The 16,699-nt window shown below is 51.1% G+C and overlaps 1 protein-coding gene across 5 annotated transcripts in view; it reads right to left on the bottom strand.

Annotated features, from left to right (window-relative positions):
• CCDC88C (coiled-coil domain containing 88C) overlaps window positions 1–16,699 on the bottom strand; it is a 147,082-nt gene that overhangs the window by 58,957 nt on the left and 71,426 nt on the right. For all 5 annotated transcript variants that reach the window (XR_010122022.1, XM_055288402.2, XM_055288405.1 and 2 more), the window contains 6 exons: window positions 14,006–14,064; window positions 12,770–12,853; window positions 10,279–10,419; window positions 9,677–9,861; window positions 8,889–8,970; window positions 8,405–8,563 (listed from right to left, as the gene is read on the bottom strand). Coding sequence is in view for 4 of the 5 variants with exons in the window: in XM_055288402.2 (XP_055144377.1) it covers window positions 8,405–8,563; window positions 8,889–8,970; window positions 9,677–9,861; window positions 10,279–10,419; window positions 12,770–12,853; window positions 14,006–14,064 (710 nt within the window). In the remaining variant the exon portion in view is untranslated. The remainder of the gene's footprint in view (window positions 1–8,404; window positions 8,564–8,888; window positions 8,971–9,676; window positions 9,862–10,278; window positions 10,420–12,769; window positions 12,854–14,005; window positions 14,065–16,699) is intronic.

Raw genomic sequence — 16,699 nt, 5'->3', positions numbered from 1 at the left:
GATTAAGTATGACATGATGTGTCAGCTCTAACGTGAGCTGCTGGAGGCTGGGGCCCTTCCTCAGGCCTCCACGGCGAGACAGTGGCAGCCTCTCACCTCTCCTAGGAGTACCCCTCTTTCAGCACTTCCCATACCCCCTTTTTCTTCCTTCCTGTGAAGGCTGAAGCTCACATTCATTCACAAGCAAGCATCAAGGTCTGGAGGCAGACAGTCATTCCCATCCCAGGTCCCCCTGCTTAGCAACTGCCATGGTGGGCAAGTTATTAATTAATCAATCGTCAGTTTCCTCATCTGAAAAGAGGGGAGGAAGTGACAGTGGCTGCTAAACCTGCAGAGCCACCATGAAGCTTCAGTGCATGGATGCAGTTAGGGCCTGACGCCATTCCTAGCAGGTGGGGAAAGCTCCACAGATACACAGGTCGTTACCACTCACTGAAAGACCCGATTGTGCACCTCATTTGGGCCAGACCCTGAGAATGTGAAGGCCCAGTCAGGCAATGTTTTCAGCTCTGCAGGTTTTAAGTCTCTGTCACAACTACTCAACTCCACAGAGGGAGCACAAAAAGAGACAACAAATGGGTGTTAGCTGTGTTCCAACACAACTGTGTTCATAAAAACTCACAGGGGCCGGGTTTGCCCAGGGACTGCCATCTGCTGACCCCTGAGCCAGAAGGTGCATGGGGCACAGAGGACCAGGGGTCGGTAAGGCACAGACCCTGTCTTCAAAGAGCTCCCACTCTGGTTGGGAAACAGACAGGAAAGTGCCACGTGATGAGCACTGCCTGCAGTCAGGAGGGGTTTCAAGGAAGCCTGGAGCAGGAGGCTGGGAGACGCAGCCTGCACAGTTCAGTGCCCCACCCCTGACCTGGCCCCGGAGTCCGAGGAGTGAGCTGGGAAGAGAGAGTGGGGCTGGGTTGAGGAAGCACTTGTGCAAAAGCACCAGGAGTCCTGGGGGAGCTGAAGCGGGGAGTGGCAGACGAGGGCACAGTGTGGATTTTACCCAGGAGCCATGGAGAGTGGCTGCAAAGGCCTCTGCAGCAGGACAGACAGAGGCAGACCGGCCAGTCCAGACCATTAGGGAGGCACTCCGCGGGCCGACTCTGGAGTAACATGAGTAAGGATGTCAGTGAGGCTGAGGCACACTCTTCAACACCCGCCTCTGGACAAGGACATGCTGGGAGGTGAGAAACAGGCTTACAAACAGGAGGGGCACCTGGACTGGGGACGGGGGGATGGGGAGGAAGACAAAGAACCAAGGTGGCCCTGTGCTCTGGCTTGAGCACCCGAGTGGATGTGACTCCAGATCAGAGACACGACAGGCAGGTGTGGAGGGAAAGACAATGACTCTGAACACACTGGCCTTGAGATGTCTCTGGACGACCCGGGTACACTGAGGCCTGGAGCACAAGACAGAGCCTCAGCCAAGGATTAAGATCTGGGACTCGAGGGTCTATGTGTGTGGGCTAAGGGAAGGGGGCGGGGCAGGTGAGCCATCCCTGGAGAAAGCCCAGAGGAGGAACAGAGGGCGAGGAGTGAATGAGGGCCCTGATACTGAGGGGTGGGCCTGCGAGGGGAGGGTGAGTCCAGGAGTGGGGAGAGTGGAAGCTCAGGGAGGAAGTGGTAGGAGGGGCGGGGGCTGAGGAGAGCTTGCCGGATATGTCCATGTCAGGAGCACCCTTCGTTGACAAGAGTGGCTTTGGTAAGTGGGGGGAGCGGGGTTGCAGGCATGGCAGGTGGCCCCAGACTGGGGGAAATGGGCCCACAGCTGACACTGCTTTCACACAGGTCTGCCTTTGAGCCCAGGGAGAGGCAGCTGGAGAGAATCAGAGGAAAGTGGAAAGGTCTGTTTTAAGTTAAAGATGGGAGAGCCTCAGGGGCCCTAAGACACCACTCAAATCAACAAACATGTCCCAAGCACCTTTTCCTCCCGAAGATGACTGAGACCTCTGAGAGCTGCAGGAGACGCTGCCTGGGGCCAGAGGAGGCTGGAGGAGGGCAGAGGAGCTGTGGCCCTATCTCCAGGCGCCATGGGTAAGGCAGACCAGGCCACAGCAGAGCTCCTGCCCCACCCCATTCCTGGTCACCATGGTGGGGTGGGGGGAGTGTGCATGTGCACATGTGTGTGTGCGCGTGTGAGCGAGAGGAGAGAGAAAGACACACATTCTGAGAATGATCACTAGCCCAGTTCCTCACTGGCCGGTGCTGGCCAACAACCCTTTCTGTCCCTCTGGCTGACCCCTCACTGCAGAGATCTCTTCCACGGTCCCCACCTCCTTGGGGCAGCTCCCTGTTGGGGAGACTCCCCGTGGACAGGTGCACCCCAGGATAAGCCCATTGCAAACATGCTCCTATATCACAGGATGCCAAGGTCTCAGACATGCCCGAGAGCACCCCCTACTTTGACAGATGGGGACAACACTTGCCCAACACCTGGCAAGCTGGGTATAGACTGTGCCCAGCTAGGTCTCTGCCCCTCGGGCTCTTTGGGAGCCAGCACAGCCTAGAGAGCCGTAAATCACACAGGAGCAGAGAGAGGCCACATCCACTCCGCTCAGGATGCACACAGCATCTATGCATCTGCCCTTTGCCTGCAGTAGAAACTTTCAGCCAATTTTAAAATATGGGGAAAGAGAACCTTCCAGTTCTCTGCCTTCGTCCTCCTCCCACGCAGCCCTGAGAGCAACCCCCGTGCCCTGGACAGCACTGAGCAGAACTACTGTTTACAAAGGGAAGTCAGGGACACCCCACGCCCGGCTGCACGCTTCCTCCTGGACCGAGGGACACCTACTCTGCTGTTCATTTTGTTTTTTCACCTCTTATATAAGCTAGGCTGGGAGCAAAAATAGCTGCCAGACTTTTGAAAACAAACCATGTACATTTGTGTTCCATGCTTTTGTAACCAAAATCCATCTGCCCTTGCCCCGAAGCCTGGGTCCTTTATCTTGTCCTCCCACATGGCAGGACGTGCTCTCCCTTTGGTGATGCACACCGATGTGCTTTCCAGGTTAGACGGGGCAGCCTGTCTGGGCGGACCCGGCCACCAGTCTCTCCCACTGTACCTGCAAGTGCTGCATCAATTCGAGCTGGCACGAATGCAATAACCTCTCTGCTCTCCTGCCCATCTCACCTAACAGCCCTGTCTCCAATCCCAAGGAGTCGAAAAACTCATGATTCCTCCCCTTCCCTCCTCCCCAGACTGCAAGCCTTTTAACTGCAGAGTAAAGTGTGGCGTGATTACCAAGTGCCTTGTGTGTGCCAGGCTCTGTGTACATGCAGTCAAGTAAGAGTCCCGCCTGCTGGGGCTCAAGGTCCACACAAAAAGCCTCTGGCCACACTCCACCCACAGACTGGCCCTTGCCTCTGCAAACCCTGCCTTTCCAGAGGGAATCCACGAGTGAAGAGCCTCAGGGGGAAAAAAAGCACTCTGTTCATCTGCAACCATATTCCTCCAGCTTGGGAGGAATCCAAGAAGTATAAAGAGAGAGACACACGCAGATGTGTTCATATTTCCATTTGGATGACAGCCACTGACGTATGTGCATCTCTTTTGGCTGTACTATAGGAATACATTAAGTAATTCAATGGAACCTTCTTGCTAATATTTTAATGGTATAGACCTGCTAATGAATTCTCTTCGAAACATAGTGTACCCTGTTGCTTTATGTCTCATTTTAAACTGAGCCTTAAGGGAATATAGTATTTTAACATTAACTCTGCCAACAATTTTTTCTAGAAGCCTGTTGCCATTTTTGTCATCTGTGAAATTTATGTCCAAAGAAAGGCAGGATTACATTTTTTCCTAACAGATTGAGTTGGTGTAGTGTATTCTTGGTTATCAAAATACTCATACAGCTTTGGGATTTCGAATTGGTAAATATTCATGATGTGTGAAAAAGCATGACATATACTGCACGCTCTCAACCATGTAAAACGATGCTGTGTGCACACACAGGACACAGAAGGACACGGCAAACTGTAAACTGCTTGTGATTCTGGAGGACTTTGTTCTTTGCTTGTCTTTTTCAGTTTCCTATAACGCACATATTAATTTTTTAAAAGTAAAGGTTATTTTTTTAAGGGGGGCAAGATGGCCTGGGAGAGGGCCTGTAAAATGCAGATTTCTAGGGCCTGCCCTTACTCCCTAGGGTCTAGGGTGGGACCCAGGAATCTGCATTTTAAACACAAACCCTCGGCTGATCCTGATATAGGCAGACACAGACCACATCTTGAGAAATTGAGAAATGAGGAGCTGAGACTTATGGGAAGCTGCTTCACAGCTTTAAACTGATCAATATTTTTAACTGTTTTCACAATGGATGTGGTTGACCAGGTGTGAGCTGAGGCAAAGTGCCTGTGGTCCCACTGACCTTTTATTTGGAATACCTCTTCTAACATTTTATTATAAAAAATATAAAATTTCCTGAAAGGTCGAAATAATTGTATCATACACACCCATACACACACAACCTAGATTCTACAATTAGAATTTTTGCTGTATGTGCTTTATCACATATCCATCCATCTATCCATCTCTCTAACCACTTCATTTTTATTTTCTGGATAAACATACCTTGTACTTGGGTCTTTTCTAATTTAAAATTTTACCACCTGCGAGTCAACCTCAATTCACAGATGCATTTCTTTTTTTTTTTTGAGAGAGGGTCTCACTCTGTCGCCCAGGCTGGGGTGCAGTGGCACGATCTTGGCTCACCACAACCTCAGCCTCCTCCAAGGCTCAAGCAATCCTCCCACTTCAGACTCCCAAGAGTTGGGACCACAGCTGCCTGCCACCAGAGCCGGCTAATATTTTTGGCATTTCCTTGTAGAGGTGGGGTTTCACCATGTTGCCCAGGCTGGTCTTGAACTCCTGGGCTCAAGAGATCTGCCTGCCTTGTCCTCCCAAAGTGCTGAGATTATAGGCATGGGCCACCATGCCTGGGCCACAGATGCATTTCTTCATGGTGCTGTCTGCTTTTAATTGCATAGGAACTGTTCTTAAGGAATCTCAGGGCAAATTCCCTGGAAATGTGCATCGCTACACCCTGAAAACCCTGGATTTTCATATAAAGCTGGGCACACATTTATTAAAAGCAAACACGGGCCCATCAAAGTCACCTGTGCATTAAGGCAGCGCTGGGCCTTGACATGAAGCCCACTCAGCACTGGAGGGAGTGACTGGCCCAGGCATCTGCCACTGGGGGCAAGGGTTCACCTCAACCCCAGCAAGGCTCAGATGGTACCTGGCTCCCATCTCAAAGCAGCTCAGCTCCAGGCCTCTGAGCTGCATTCTAAGTTAAGTCTAACACACACCTGAGTGCTCAGGTGGGAGGCCCGCCCCAAGAGCCCTGTGCTCCCATACTCGGCTTCTGCAGGTATCTGAGAAGGTGGGGTCTCCAATGCAGCAGAGCAGCCACCAGCTCTGCAAATGCAGCACTGCCCAAAGCCAGCTCCAGATTCACTCAGCAAATGTCTCTCCAACACCTCCCAGGGGCCAGAACTGCTCTACATGCTGAGAACATGCCCAAGAAGACACAAACCAAACTCCTGGGCCAGGGTTCCTCGTCCGCTGGGACTCGGGGAAGCAGTGGTAGAAAGCAGGGCTCGTGCATCGGGCAGACTTAGGGCCACGTAGCCTGAGTGCTTAAATGTTCTGAAACACCCCACACCACCCGCCTCGTGAAAATGCTTGATGGGCACGATGCACGCTGCACACCCTCCATGGCTGGGCCCTGAGAGCCCCTCCAGCCTCACCTCTCACTGTCCACCCGGACACACCAGGACCTTGTGGCCCTGACCTCAGGTGTCCCTCCTGCACGCTGCTTTCTCGGGCTTCCAGGCCTTTGCTCCTCCCGCTGCCTGGCTCTCCCTGCTTGGTTAACTCCTAGCTATTTCAGGCCTCACTTTCAACAGCACCCCCACCCCTGGCCCCAGCCATGTTTGGGTGAGGCACCCTCCTCTGTGACCCCCAGCACAGCACTGATGGTGCTGCGTCCTAACAATGTGCTGCCTGCCTGCTTCCCTCCCCAGAGGCTAAGCCCTGTGGGTCCAGCTGTCTCTTCCATGACTGTATCCATGCTGCTCAATTAACGTCACTGCATGAAGAAGGCAAAGTCACTCACAATCGGAAAGGTTTCAAGTCTGGAAGAGGGACAAGGGAGGGAATCCCAAATTGTTCTAAGCATCCTATGAGGACTGAAGACGGTTTGCTAGGCTGTTGTAACTATTCCAATCTGAGGACAGGTGTCCTCCACCATTTATCTAATTCCTGACACTATGGGCATCCGAAGGGAGTACAGCTCACTCCTCTCAACAGTGGCCTGGACTCAACTGACCATGCCCAGTTAATCACCTGTGTTTGCAGCTCAGTGTCTGCAAACCCACGTTTGTGTCACTACCTATCCCTGAGTAAATGTCTCATGCAGATAGACACTATTTCTCTTTCTCTTGTGATTAATAAAGTGAATACGAAATCTAAGGCATTATAAATCTCATGGTAATTTTCCATTATGAAAGTCGTTAATGTGAAAAATACTTCTGTCACTTCACAGAGGCGTGACACTGGAAACTATGGAAACCTCTCTAAAACTCCAAGAAGTCCCTGACGCAGAGGGCACAGCTTGTGTGTTTCTAGATCCTCTGCTCCCGGTGCAGGGCTCAGTTACCACGCAGGCGGGTGCTGGGCAGACGCGTCTATGTGACTCAGCAAGGCTGCTCCCACAAGGCCAGGAACGAACATGGAGACGGGATTCCCAAACCCACCTTCCTCCACAAATCAGGGTACGGGGTGAGATGTGGGAGTCACGTTCCATCCATGACCCCACTCTGGGGCTGCATGAGGTCCCCCATGTGCAGGAGGAGCTGCTGAGGTGGTGGTTTGTGCATGACAATCCCCAGCCCTCCCACCCAGGACATTTCCAGTAAGCAATGCAGCCATCAGAAGCTGCCCATGTCCTGGAACACATCTGTGCCGGGGATTCGTGCCTCTCATCACCCAGAACCAGTGGCCCATCTCCAGGACAAAGCTGAGAAATGGTCTACCCTCCCCACCCCTCACCCAGGCGCGGGCTGGCTTTGCACAGCCTCCAGGATGCCTCCTCAGCAGGAGGTAAGGAGCCTTAGCGTATGGCTCACATTCCTCAGGGGACACTCCCTGAGTGGGTCTGAGAAACAGACAAGCCCTCGCCACAGCCTCGCCAACCCACCTTGCCCAGTCCCAGGGCCTCCAGGGCCCAGCGCAGCACAGAGCATGTGGAGATCCTGGGCCCACAGCCTTCCCCCCGGCAAGCCCGACAGCTCCACGGCAGGGAGAGGGCAATACGGTGCTCTGCATTTGGTGGCCTAAGAAGCCCTTCTGGCTGGTAGGAGAGATGTTGGGATTATTTCTTAGCCTTGAACAAGTCCACTCAATGGGTGCCAGTATTCTGAATTCACTCAGCTCACGTTTTCTAACCACTTCCAGCCCCCCTTGGAATAGGCAATGGGAAAAAAATTCCTAAATCCTCAGAAAAGAGGGTCCCGGAAGCTGCTACTGACATGAGGTTGTCAGGGTGAGTGGTCAAAGCATCAGAGACCTCACCTGGGTCTGGGTTTCTATGTAGCCTTGACTTTCACCTGCATTTTTCCCAGAACCTTGATAAGATTTAAAATAAAGATGGTTAGAGTAGCCTCCACTGGCTGATGGCTTACTATGGGGCTTGCCCAACACCAGTTACATCTTTGAAACCTCATAGAGCCATAACAGTATTCCTATTTTATTTTTAGGGACAGGGTTCCTCTCTGCCACCTAGGCTGGAGTGCAGCAGTGCAATCATAGCTCATTGCAGCCTCGACATCCCAGGTTCAAGCACTCCTCCTGCCTCAGCCTCCTGAGTAGCTGGGACTACAGGCACCTATGCCTGGCTAAATTTTTTTATTTTTTGTAGAGACAGAGTCTTGCTATGTTGCCCAGGCTGATGTCAAACTCCTGGCCTCAAGCAATCCTCCCACCTTGGTCTCCCAAAGTGCTGGGAATATAGGCGTGAGCCGCTGCACCTGGTTGCCCGTCATTCCCACAGATGAGGAAACAGTCCTAGCAAATCAGCCACAGAAATTGCAAGAAGTCTTTTAAAAGATGCACACGGATAGAAGGTGATCATAATGCCATGAGGTGGGGGCAGGAGAAAACCTGAAAGGAATCACTGCCTTACACCAACCAATGACACTCCTTCCCCTCCCCTACTGACTGGGGGATGATGAGGAGCAAGAGCGGGGCACCGGGAAGCCCAGGCTGAGGTGCCCCTGGGAAGCGTCTGCTGAGACAGCTGTGGCTCCGCTCCCCCAAGCCCCCAAGGACAGGTCAGTCTGAATCTGCTTCTGAGGAATTTCCAGCAGCCCCGTCCAGGGGACTCACAGCAAGGCTGCCTACCTCCATGCGGGCCTTGTAGAAGTCCACGTCGTGCAGCTTCTCCTTGCAGCGGCTCAGCTCTAGCTCCAGCCTCTCCACGCGGTTCGCCTTCTCCCGCAGGGAATCCAGCTCGTCTCGATAGGCACGAGCAGACCGGGCGTCTGCCGCTAGCTGGATGTTCTGGAAGGTGGACAAAGGCAGGAGAACCTAGCTTAGGGCATCCTCTAGGGAGGGCAGAAAGGTCAATGCCCTCCTGCATGGTGTCTCCACGATGGCCCAGGACAAGCCAGCTCCTAACGGCCAGGGGCCTCCATGTGCCGCCACCACATGGGATCCCCACCTGCTGTCACTAAGAAACAGGGTCATCCCCATAGCCGTGCTCAGGACAAGTGGCTCTTGGGTGGCTTAAAAGCGCTGCTGTTGAGCTCCTGACCCTCTGGGCCCCTTTACTGGACACTCCAGCCCTGCCACCCCCAGGACACACAGACTCAGGCCCCCGACTCACCTCCTGCTTAACTTTCTGCAGTTCCAGCACCAGCTGGTCCACCTCATGTCTGGTGTCTACAAGCTGCTCTGTCTTATCCTCCCTGCAGACGCAGTAAGGGGAAAGAGTGTGGGAGGCAGCTTCCTCAACAAGCAGCCCTGAGAGCAGGCTGCCACTTCCTAAGACCAGTGGGAAAAGGAAAGGACCCAGGATTTGGGCGGTGGGGAGGCGATCTGCTTATGGGGCCTGCAAAAATGTTACCGACTCAAAATTCTTTTCTTTTCGTAAGTTTGCAACACCGGCCCTTAAACTATGTCCATCCGCCACTCAGGTCTCCCTCCAAGTGTGTGGGGCGGGTAAGGAGACCCCAGCGGCAGCTGTACCACTCCACAGCCAGGCTCCACAGGTGACATCCATCAGCTGCAGGAAACTGGGAGAACAGGCTCACCAGATTGGAGGGAAGGAGGGGCACCTCCCCCCTCCAGCCAAGAAAACACATCAGGTGTGGTGGTCCCGGCCCCAAGCTGGAGCTGAGCATGGACTGGAGGCTGCTTCTGTGGACAACTCCCACTGTCTGGACTGGAGGAAACCCTGAAGACCAGGAAGAACCCCTGCCCTCATCCCTGTGTGGGCCTCGGAAGGGGAGGCAGCTAGTCCGAGGTCAAAGAGTAAGCTCACGGCAGACCCCAGCTGACTCCGGGGTGCATGTCAGAGCTGTGCCATTGGCAGCACCACACATGTGAGTCGAGGCCACACCAGAAACATGTCTGCAACACACACAAAGATAGGAGAAGCAGCCGGGGACTCACAGCTCCTGCCTGACGCGCCGCAGCCTGGCCTTGGTGTCGGCCAGCTCCACGGCCAGGTGCTGCTTGTCTTCGCTGGAGAGGCTGCTGGTGGGGCTGGGAGTGGAGTCAGCGCTGGAGGACTTGACAGGGCTGGGTGGATGCTGTGCCTGCAGGTAGTCCCGTTCCTGAGTGAGGTCCACGATCAGCTGCAGCCGGGCAGAGAGGGGGATGGAGGAGAACAAACGGGGTTAACCAGCACAACGCCTGAGCTTGAACAGGGTGAAGAAACCGCCAAAAGACAGATATTTCAGCCGAGACTAAGAAACGAGGAGAAAGGTGGGAGAAGGCTGGCATAGGTTTTGAAAAGAGGTGAAATATTTAGTGAAACAAAAGGGAGTGTACAAAGGAGGAGGGCCCCAAGCTCCACGTCCTGATTCCCTGTATCCTCCCACAGGCCCAAGGTGACCATGCACTGCAGGGGCCATAACCAGGGAAAGCACGCACGTCCTACCCCCACCAGAACCTCAGCAGCAGGACCGAGGCGTCTAGGCTGAAGATGGAGAGGAGATGAAGGGACCTGAGCCCCTTCCCAGGCTGACCGAGCTGCCAACCAGCGGACGCACCTCGGTGCACTCGTCCCGCTGGTCGATGAGCCTCCGCAGGTGGAGCACCATGCTCCTCGAGAGGGCCTCCAGCTCCTCCGGAGCCACGTCGGGCAGCTCCAGCCACTGCAGGTCAAACACGTTCTCTTGGTTGTGAGTCACCTGTGGGCACACATGGCAGGGCACTGCAGGGGCAGCAGAGACGGGCGCCCACTTCCCTCACACTGCAAACAGCATCTCCTTCCAATCAACCTTACTAATCCCTCAGTGACAAATTTACTGCGGCCAGCAAAAGGGTGCCCTACGCAAGTGCGACCAAACCCTTCAGCAGAGCCCTGCTCATACAAACCACTTCTGCTTTCAGAACTGGGTCAAAGAGGATGCTGATTTTCAAGGGGACCAGAAAGCACGCCTTACAATTATTTCCCTATAGGGTCCTGGGATAAGATATCTTCACTGGAGCTACATCAATGTAGAATACAAAGAAGGAAAGCTTCAGGGTGAGAGAATGAGGAAAGGGACTGTATGTTACTTCTTAAAATCTATGCGAACAGAGCAAAAATATTAATCTTATGTCACAATGTTGTGTACAAAGCAATCTTGGGTTGTTTTTTGGAACTATTCATAATCAAACAATTTTCAGGGAAGGGTGCATCTCCTTCCCACGGGCCACCGAAGACAGCCTCTTTGTGCCCCTTTCCCTGGCCAGGGAGTGGAGATACACAGCTCTGTCTACGTGAAGCAGCCTCTCAACGCACACCCCCAGATCTGCCACAGGAGACAGGATCTATTTTGAGCTCTTCTCCTCTCAATTTTGGAAGAAAGATACCATAGTGCTCAGGCCTCAAATGAGGAAAACAAAAAGAATGAAATCAGGGGTATCTACTCTGAAACACACCCAAAGAAGTCTTTATTCAATCAACAGAGGTAGAGAAAACAAAAAAAACTCAGCTTGAGCAACACAGTAAGACCCCATCTCTACAAAAACTTTAAAAATTAGCCGGGCGAGGTGGCATGCACCTGTGGTCCCAGCTACTTGGGAGGCTGGGGCAGGAGGACCACTTGAGGCCAGGAGTTTGAGGTTGCAGTGAGCTATGATCACACACTGCACTCCAGCCTGGGTGACAGGGAGAGACCCTGTCTCTTAAAAAAAAAAAGACAAACCCATAAGATAAAAAGCAGACAGAATCCTGTCAGCAAAGGCCCTTCAATTTCTCAAAATTTGAAAAGACACCACCTTCTTACCTCTCCCCACCTTAAAAGGCCAAGTTTGGATACAGGTGATCTGAGAATTAGGAGAAATCGTATCCCATGATTCAGAGCACCCTAAGGGCACAGGATTGAGAGGCTGGTTCTAGGCCTGGTCCAGACCCAATGCTGGGGAAAGTCCTTGGACATCTCAGGGCCTCTGTAAAGGGTGGTGTGGCTGGGCTTCAGGGGCTCAGCCTGGCTGCACCAGAGCCACTTGCTGAGCTTTTATTGAAATGCTTATGCCCCCTCCTCCCCGAGTCTGATTCAGTGGGTCTCTCATGGAGCCCAGCACCCAAATTTTTAAAAAGCACCCAGGGAATTCTGAAGCCCAGGTGCAACCGCCCCAGCCAGCTGTGGAAGCTGGTAGCCCAGCTACAGCTTCTCCCCAATATCAACCCAGGGAGTCCTGTGCTCAGCTGCCTCTGCCAATCACACACCACTTCCTGGGCATGCAAATCTTCTTCATGCATTTATCTCATCTGTCCAATGACACTGACTGCTGAACCCATATCCCCTAAAGTAATTAAAGCACACAATGCTTATTTTGAAAGGAGAGTGGAAGTGGAGGTCAGGAAAGTAAATTTCCACCTGGATACCGTCCCCCAGGGTGGCCGCCTCCTTAGCTGATACCACCTCTGTCAACATCAACGGCAAAGGGCCGGGAAGGTCAGGCCTCAAAGGCCAGGGGCTCCTCCTCCTCCACTCCGCTGAAGCTCAGTGCAGAGCCCTCCCAACCCCTCGCTAGGGGGCCTGAGTTGGGGCTGGGCCAAGTCTCCCAAGGCGGTCTTTCTGGGACTTGCTGGTTTTGATTCCCAAGTGATGTCAGCTTGTCTCTGCCATGTCACTGACAGAAGCAGAGAATCTCTCTATTCTATACAGATCAACCGTTCAAAGCAGGGTGACATTTGCCAGAATACATTTTCAGGGCCTGTAAATCAAATTCTGAGCCTCAACCACTTGACAGCTCTTAAAAATAGTCTGAGTCCATATTAGGCAAAAAGAAGGAGACAAAAGACGACTTGATTGAGGTGTTTTTTTTTTTTTAATTTTTATTTTTACTCTCATTTTATTTTAGCTGGCTGATTGATGGCTATCTTTCCAAATAGAATCAATGTGTCTGTGGTGTCTGAAACCTAAGATTAGCAAAATCATAATGAGTGATGTATTCTTTAAATGTTTCCACTCATAGAGAAGTTTTGCCTCCCGGCTACCACGGGAGCAGCAGTCCACGGCTGAGCCCTCCACGAGGCCACGCACCTACCTCCTGGATATGGGCCACGATGCCAGCCTGGGTCTCAATGTCCAGCTGTTTGATTCTTTCAATGAACTCCTCTTTCCTCTCACACTGCGGAGGGTTACATGTGTTAATGGAAGCACTGTTCAAGTGAGGGCGAAGCTGAGTCCACCACGGCCACAGAACGACAGTTTCAAAAGGAATCACCCACCCCGGGCTTCTCCATAACTAAGAACGATCTTGTCCTCCTACCAGCCTTACACTGATGTGTCTCTAGTGGTTGCCAGGACCACCTACACCAGAATCACCTGGGGAGCTTGTTCTTAAAACTCCCATCCGTAAGCCCCCACCCAGATTGAAAAGACCAGGGTGGAACAAAGAACGCTTCATTTTAAACAAGCTCTCCAGGTGATTCTTAAATACGTAAAGACGGGGAACACCTGGTTTAGGCCGGGGGGGCAGCAAACTTCATGTGTAAAAAGCCAGATCGTAAATATTTTAGACTCTGGTAAATATTTTAGACTCTGTGGGCCATTTGGCCTCTGTCACAACTACTCAGCTCTGTCGTTGTAGTGGGAAACCAGCCACAGACAATATGTAAAGGCGGGCATGAGGCTGTGTGCCAATAAAACTTTATTTGAGAGAGGGTCTCGCTGTCACCCAGGCTGGAGTGCAGTGGCATGATCATGGCTCACTGCAGCCTCAAACTCCTGCACTCAAGTGATCCTCTCGCCTCAGCCTCCCCAGTAGCCGGGACTACAGGCATGCGCCACCACATCCAGCTAATGTTTTCTATTTTTTGTAAAGATGAGATCTCACTATGTTGCCCAGGCTGGTCTTGAACTCCCGACCTCAAGCGATCCTCCCCCACCTCAGCCTCCCAAAGTGCTGAGATTACAGGCACGAGCCACTGCACTTGGCCCAATAAAACTTTATTTACAAATATAGGCAGCAAGTCAGATCTGGCCCACAAGCTGTAGTTTGCAGATCCTTGTTCTAGTGGTTCCTACACTGGGGATGATTTGCTAATGGTACCCTGGCCTGAGAGATCCCCATCTCGCCTCCTGCCCCAGGTGCCCTGGTACTAGAAACAGCTGCCACATAAAACAATGGCCACTCTCTTCCAGGAACCCAGCGGCCTTCTGTTATATTGGACTGAAAGCAGCATCCTCCCACCTAAGCTAAGGGCTCGTTCGAGTCCCGCAAACCCAGTGTGAGATGGCTGGGGTAGGTCCCTCTGCTGCAGCCCTGCCCAATCCCTACCTGGACGGCACAGCCCAGCACCAGCAGCAGCACCTTCTTGATTTCCTCCATGCTCTTCCCTAGATCAAGAGAGCAACACATTTAACTCAGCTCAACTGCTGATATAATTTCAGTGACATGTTTACTGTAAGGAAAAAAATCAGATAAACAAACAAAAAAATCATCTCTCTACTCTGTGACATTCACTTAGGTATACACACTCCATCGATCTTCCATGTGTGGCTTTATTTACTTTTTATTTTATTTTGAGACAGGGTCTCACTCTGTCACCCAGGCTGGAGTGCAGTGGCAGGCCCACAGCTCACTGCAGCCTTGACCTCCCAAGGCTCAAGTGATCCTCTCACCTTAGCCTCCCTAGTAGCTGGGACTATAGACACATACCACCATGCCTAGCTAATTTTTGTATTTTTTGAAGAGATGGGTTTTTGCCATGTTGCCCAGGCTGGTCTCAAACTCACACACACACTTGATCTTAGCCAAAAGGCCGAGAAGCGATGGTCTCAAACTCTTGGACTCAAGTGATCCACCCACCTCAGCCTCCCAAGGTGCTGGAATTACAGGTGTGAGCCCCCATACCCAGCCTTATTTACTTTTTAAACCAAATGAGAATTCTGTACATAACTATTTGAGGCCCCATTCCATTCAAATATGTCATAAATATCTCCCCATGATAATTAACAAACCATAACATCAGCATCCCTTTTTAGCATATCAGGTAAGCAAAGTACACAATGGGAGAGAACAACTCCCATAGGAAATACTGAGTCAACGCTAAAATAAGGCTGTATACAACTTTCCCCTTTTTATTATGCAAAATTCCAAACAGACAGGGGAGGACAGTATAATGAACCTCCACAATACACTCAGCCTCACATTATCAACATTCTGCACCTCCCACTCTACCTGCCTCCTCCTTCCCCCTTTTAAGTTTGTTTGGCCGGAGTATTCTAAAGTGAATTCCGTAAGATAACATAAAGCCATCCCTTTTTTTTTTTTTTTTTGGATACAGGTTCCCACTCTATTGCCCAGGTTGGAGTGTAGTGGTGCAATCGGCTCGCTGCAGCTTCCACCTCCTGGGTTCAAGTGATCCTTCCACCTCAGCCTCCCAAGTAGCTGAGACTACAGGTGCGCACCACCACACCTTGCTAACTTTTGTATTTTTTTGTAGACGGGGTCTCATAATATTGCCCAGGTTGGTCTTGAACTCCTGGGCTCAAGCGATCCTCCCGCCTCAGCCTTCCAAAGTGTTGGGATCAGAGGTGTGAGCCACCGTACCTTTTTGATGGTTGCATACTTGCTTTGTAAATCAAGGCCACTAACTTATTTAACCAATCCCCTTCCAGAGGTTCAATTTTATATATATATATATATATATATGTATATATGTGTGTGTGTGTGTGTATGTGTATATATATATATATATATATATTTTTTTTTTTTTTTTTTTGAGACAGAGTCACTCTATCACCCAGGCTGGAGTGCAGTGGCACAATTTTGGCTCACTTCCACCTCCGTCTCCTGGGTTCAAGCGATTATCCTGCCTCAGCCTCCCGAGGAGCTGGAATTACAGGCACTCGCCACCATGCTCTGCTATTTTTATATTTTTAGTTGGGATGGGGTTTCACCATGTTGGCCAGGCTGGTCTTGAACTCCTGACCTCGTGATCTGCTCGCCTCGGCCTCCCAAAGTGCTGGGATTACAGACGTGAGCTGCCGTGCCTGGCCTTAAAATATTTCAATCTAAACAATGTTATAAAGAATATCATGGTAGCTAATTCTTTATGCATTCCCTTTTTAAGCTTTTCATATTGACAAACTGCCCTGCAGACAGGCTCTGCCATTTCACCCTGGGAAATATGTGGTGATTCCCATTTTCCTACCCTTGACCAACATTTAACCTACCACTCTTTCCCAACTTTGTCAATCAGGCCAAAAATCCTATTTCGTCATTCTAGGCTGTGTCTCTTTGATTGTGCTTGGGGCTGAATACATCTTCACCTGTTTTCTATCTCAAACACTTAAACAGCATTAGAACACCTGGGCCTAGACGATGGGCTTGGTCACCCAGGAACTGTGTGTCCCAGACAAGCCATACTCTGTCTCCAAGCCTCAGTTTCCACATCTATAAAATGGCCTGGGTAATGTGCAGGGTTCCCTTTCAGGTTTAAAAAAAAAAAAAAAAAAAACTATGTGTTCTGTCTTTTTATTTATATCCTATTGTATTTGAGGAAGAAAGAACATGCCAGAAATAGCTTTCTTCTCTTAAAAGACTTAACCAACTCACACACTGGCTATAGTGGCTCAAAGTGTCAAAGACTGCTGGGATGAAGAAACCAAACTGCCATCCCGAGAACCAATGCTGCGGTTCATTTCAGATCCCTGGGTGTAAGTAGTGAGTGAATATGCGACCTCCTCCTAAGACCCCTCAACTGAGAAATAGCTAAAATTGGCTTTCCTTGAGATAATGACATCATTGTTAAGCCTCAGAACTGGGAACTGGGGATTCACTGAACCAGAAACACACCCTGCCCCCCAGCCTGAAGGCAGGGCAGGGAGAGACTGGTGGGCTGGACCACAGGGTCTAAATCTTCTAAGGTTAAATCCTTCTTTTGCTAGTAAGTTTAGAAATTCGTCAATATTTGAAATGGAAAAATTCTCAAAGTCTTAGTATTTTTTTTTTTTTACTTGAGATCTT

The sequence above is a fragment of the Symphalangus syndactylus genome, chromosome 8 (genome assembly GCF_028878055.3).
Source record: "Symphalangus syndactylus isolate Jambi chromosome 8, NHGRI_mSymSyn1-v2.1_pri, whole genome shotgun sequence".
Lineage (NCBI taxonomy): Eukaryota > Metazoa > Chordata > Mammalia > Primates > Hylobatidae > Symphalangus > Symphalangus syndactylus.
Note: the sequence above shows the minus strand (reverse complement) of the source record. Positions and strands in the feature narration are given on the sequence as shown.